A 5,143-nucleotide genomic window follows, 5' to 3' on the forward strand; every position below is an offset into this window, starting at 1 on the left:
TTAATTGGATCTGGATCACCACCAAAATTTCATCAATTCTACGTCAATAACTTTTTCAGTTAGGCTGTACACGCACAAACCAACAAACACACGCCGGTGAAAACATAACCTCCTGCCAACCCCTTGGCGGAGGTAACTATACTATATCTAACCTATGAACACACGGTATAAAGCACAAAGTAACACACGACAGAAATCACTTGAACTAAACTACGCAAACAACTGAAAAAAAAGTCTACACAAAGTGCAAAGTAAAACACCAGTACACTATCTATGTACATCAGATCATGTTTACCTAAATGTTGGAGTAATCATTCATTACTCCAAGCCGAAATATAGGAAGATATATAACATTAAAGTAAACAATACATCCAATTACTTCACTTACAAACATAAAATATTCTGCATGTGCATTGATCTATTTTGTATACAAGAACAACGAAACACTACAGTAAAATCTACGACTGCATTAAACTACTCTACTTACAATGACAACAGAAATATGACTGCGCACCAGAGAATGGACAGAAAAATGCTCAATCTCTTTACCTTTCCTGAGACGATTTTTTCATAGATTTGAATGGGTTGGTCCGCAAAGAATGGTGGGTATCCAGCAGCCATTTCATAAACGAGGACACCTAGTGCCCACCAGTCCACTGCCTTGTTGTAGCCCTACAATACAATGCATCCAGTAAACTACACCGTACCACCAACATGCACACTGGCCACCACAGCGTTACTCGTGCTTTCCCGACCACATCTTAGATCACACTTCTCGCCAAAGATGACCGTGGCCGCAAGATGACCCGCCCTCAGAATACAACGCCACCTGATGAAGGTAGGTAAAACAACAGTGCTTAGTTGTTTGGCTAGACGAAAGATTCTACTCACTTTGCTGAGAATGATCTCTGGCGCCAGATACTCAGGAGTGCCACATAACGTCCATGTTCTGCCCTTGACCCGCTTCGCAAATCCGAAATCCGTCACCTGCAGAGATGAGAGAACGATAAGGTGGGATGCGGCACGAAGGCGACTGTGACTCGGGAACGGCTGGTCATTGTTGGACAAGTCAGGCAGTTGCTGCTATATCAGTGCTGAACTGAATGACTGCCAGATAGCGTGAAGTCTTGAAGACAACAGATACAGAAGAGATACAGAAAAATGTTTAACACATCTGTTTGATATAGAATATAGTTGAATGATATAGAATGTTTAATGTATGGTTACAGCCTACATATTAGATCTGTGTTAAAAAAAATGCTGTATAAACCAATGAGCTAGTAAATTGGGAGAGGAAGAGGCAAGACCTGCCTTGCAGAAAACAAACCAGAGCCCTGGCTTAGGCAATTCGTCATGGGAGATGGGAGATGCTCCCTGTGCAACGATGGGAAAAGAGGTTAAAAACAAAAAACAAATTTCGAGGTCTCAAACGGCTCAACAGTTTTAGCCAAAATAGAATTCAAAATCTCTAGCGCCAATTATCGAAAACTATTGCTAGTACCAAAACTAAACACAGAGTAAGCCTAAGATTTGCTAACAAGCTTGGCCAGTGTAAATCCTCCTAAGATTGGTAGTGGATCACAGAATGAGTCACGGGTGAAGGTGGCAAAGTGAATGATATCCCTGTGATCAATCACTAAGGATGCTGGTTTAAGGCCAGCCACGAAATAGCTGAGTGGGGGTTGTTGTTGTTGTTGTTGTTTTTTCACAGTGGATGTGCATTTGCTATGCCTGATCATCTTCCTTTGAGTATTTCAGTTTATGCCACTGCAAATAGAGCTCTTACTAAAAACAAAATAACACAATGCACCAGTGCAATGATTCGATTTCAGATAAGTCTTGACACTATGCAGCATGATCTCCCTTTGCTCATCTCCTGAAGCTGTGCGTTGAGGCTGAGTATTCCCCTGAGCCTGACCCTGAGCCTGACCCTGAGCCCGACCCCTGAGGGTTAGATTTAGAATTTCTTGTGAACTGGGATAGCAGATGCAAGCTGCAATTCAGCTTGCATCTGCTATCCCAGTTCACAAGAAATTCTAAATCTAACCCTCAAAACTACAGACCAATATCTTTACTAACTGATCAGCACATTAGGGAAAAGCATCATCAATAAACTGCTTCAGCACATTCGTTTTTCCCATCATTATGCATGAAGAATTTGGTTTCTACCTGTATAGTACATTCACATATATATCCGAGTTAGACAATAGGAGATACTCTGGACCATGGCCAAGAAATGAGAAGCTTTTGCTGTTTGTGCACATCTGGCACCAGGATTTCCTGGCCGACGTATGACTTATACAGTAATAAACATGACCCTTTCAACCCTACTACTGCAGAATTAGCTAGAACACTGCAGGTCAGCCAAATCGCATGTTTAAATTTACCAGCAAGTACTGTGAGAAAGGAGTAATTAGCTTAATCTCGTTCTATCCTTAGTCCCACGTGATGAAAAAAACGAACGCTTCTGTCCCATTCATCCGAGAAAGGAACCAACAACAACAAACATGCGATTCCACAATAAATTTTGAGCACTCTATAAACGGTGAGACATCTGCTAAACTCAGAAACTGTTTGCTTATATGTATGATAAACCCCCGCTGCAGCACAGTGCTTGTACTGTACTCACTAAATCCGACCAGTGTGGCAGGATATATATAGCACGCAGTGCTGGTGGCTGTAGAAGAAGTAGTGCTGGTGGCAGCTACAATATTTTGACGGAGGCAGTAAGGTGACTGACTGCTGCATATGTTTCACTAGATGTTTTTTAACACGTGCTGAAACATTTCTCTTTGCAAATGTCAGAGAGTGCGTCGGGATTTCATGTTCGGCCGAGTCTCTCGCGTATATCTTCCTTTCACTTCGCACGCTGATTCACTCCTCTCAGCGTTTACCATCAACCTATCTATTATTTTACATAGGTTCCCGTTTTTATGCATAGTGCGCATTAAATGCAATTAAGAATCAAAATATTATTGAAAACAGAGGCCGCAAGCTGAATTTAAATTGACTACGTCACCAATTTTCTATGGTAAAATTTGTAAAATTTTTGTTGCCATTTTTTTACATTAAAAGTAAGAACTAACGGGACTAAACGTATCCTCAAATTCTTACATGATAAGAATGTTTCTCAACTAGTTAAAAATCCAAAAAACCTGGACGATTTGATATTATGTTCCTGACATTAATTGCTTGCTATGCTTAGTCACGAGTGTATGTTTACATCGAACAATATAGTAAAATAGTATGCAAGTATAATGCAGCAATTTAACCATAAAAAGTGAACAGAATCAGTTATATTTTGTGAAAAAGTGGAAATATATTTTTTATTTTTACCATTTACGGTGACGTAATCACTTTAACCCACTCGGTAAATGGCCAAATCATTGCTGATTTTACGAAATGTCAGATCCGAGAAAGAGAAAACGGGCAAGTGGGGGGTAAAAAAACAACAACGATGTTGTTCTGGTGGGGGGATACCGTAAGCTTCTCCCAAATAGCCGAGATACAATAAAGGCTTAGATTAGGTAAGTAAAAATAATTGACGTGTATACGTGGCAGGGATCATACGCGGGCGGGGAAAATATTGCTGATATTGAAGATATTTCATATCATGGCGGGGAAAACATTGTGGGTATGGGGGGTGGGGGGGTATCGTGGGACTTTACGGGCAGCAACGCGTTTCCATTAGAGCGCTGACAGGATTTTCGACGCACCTTGATGTAACCTTGCGAGTCGATGAGAAGGTTCTCAGGCTTCAGGTCTCTGTAGATGAGGTCGAGCGAGTGCAGGTACTCGAACGCCAGCACGATCTGCGCGGCGTAGAAGCGCGAGTGTGGCTCACTGAAACACACACACACGCGCGACCTTAGCATCACCCACAACCACCCATACCACTCACACTGCACTAGTGGCAGTGACCCGTGGCAACGACCACCATTAGCAAACAGATGAATCTTTATGGCCACCTTTATACATGCATTACTCGCTGATAGATATGTTCCACATTGGCAATTACACACGTGAGAGTTGCTGGCTTACAGTTGTTACTATATTCATTCTACTTACCCTTATTAACGCAACGCGATATGATAAGATCACATTGGATTTGAATAAATAGGGCCACAATTAAAAAAATATTTGTTTGCCCTCACCCGACCCAGGCTGAAAAGTTTGGGTTAGGTAGGTAGGCTTTTTTTAAGGGGTCTTTTTATGAATTCAGCATGTGGTGTCTACATGCTCGGGTGTGCTTGTGTGGAGATACCTTTTATGTTGAATGTTTGTTTTGCTTGGTACATATAATGTATTGCCTACAGATTTATATAATGTACAGTGATACAATTTGTAATAAAAAAGGATCAATACATTTTTTTGAGTCGGCCCCTTTTTGGCGGGTCGGTCGGGTGAGGGCAAACAAACAATATTTTTATTATGGCCTAGGCAGGAGTCGATCAGTTACCAGTTCTGTGAGCATAGAAGTGCGTGGCCCAATGAGGCATAATACAAGGATTACAAGCAGTCCACATCACAGTGTTAGTTCTTTCGAGTGTTTAAACAGAAGCATGTCTCGCCCTTTCACCCGGTGAAGGCACACGTACATACAGATTAGTGGAATCATGCAGGTTAGGCCAAAACAAAATATATGTGTGGTTACCGTTACATGCCGGGGAAAAATAGAGTAGGTAGGTAGGAAAAAATATTTTATTTTCTTGAAATATTTTATTTACGAACCATGTCCGAAGGATGTGCGTTGTGCCTTTTGAAGCAGGTACTGTCCAATACATTTTTTTTAAACATTTTTATTTTTATTTTTTATTTTAAAGAAAATTGACAATAAAATGTTTAGGGTCGCTGGGAATAAATAGGGTCGGTCGGGAAACTGTAACCACACCTATATTTTGTTTTGTCCTTAGTGGTGCAACACATGCCAGAATGCCGAAAGGATAAGTGCTAGTTTGGTAAACAGCTGACACCAGGAAATAAGACATTGTCCTCCTTACAATGATCGTGGAACTTGATCAAATCCACTCTCCCACCAGGGTAGTTGATCCCATCATCCCACCCTGACTGCCCCATCCCACCCTGACTGTCTCATCCCACCCTGACTGCTGCCTCCCCCCACCTCTGAACTGTCCACCCCACC

General features: G+C 41.5%; 1 protein-coding gene across 4 annotated transcripts in view; it reads right to left on the reverse strand.

Annotated features, from left to right (window-relative positions):
* LOC106812091 (cAMP-dependent protein kinase catalytic subunit beta) overlaps positions 1 to 5,143 on the reverse strand; it is a 43,006-nt gene that overhangs the window by 6,248 nt on the left and 31,615 nt on the right. For all 4 annotated transcript variants that reach the window (XM_014815862.1, XM_014815860.1, XM_014815861.1 and 1 more), the window contains exons 6-8: positions 3,717 to 3,843; positions 892 to 987; positions 550 to 672 (exon numbers count right to left, since the gene is read on the reverse strand). In XM_014815862.1, coding sequence (XP_014671348.1) covers positions 550 to 672; positions 892 to 987; positions 3,717 to 3,843 — 346 coding nt within the window. The remainder of the gene's footprint in view (positions 1 to 549; positions 673 to 891; positions 988 to 3,716; positions 3,844 to 5,143) is intronic.

The sequence above is a fragment of the Priapulus caudatus genome, unplaced genomic scaffold, assembly GCF_000485595.1.
Source record: "Priapulus caudatus unplaced genomic scaffold, Priapulus_caudatus-5.0.1 Scaffold607, whole genome shotgun sequence".
Classification (NCBI taxonomy): domain Eukaryota; kingdom Metazoa; phylum Priapulida; class Priapulimorpha; order Priapulimorphida; family Priapulidae; genus Priapulus; species Priapulus caudatus.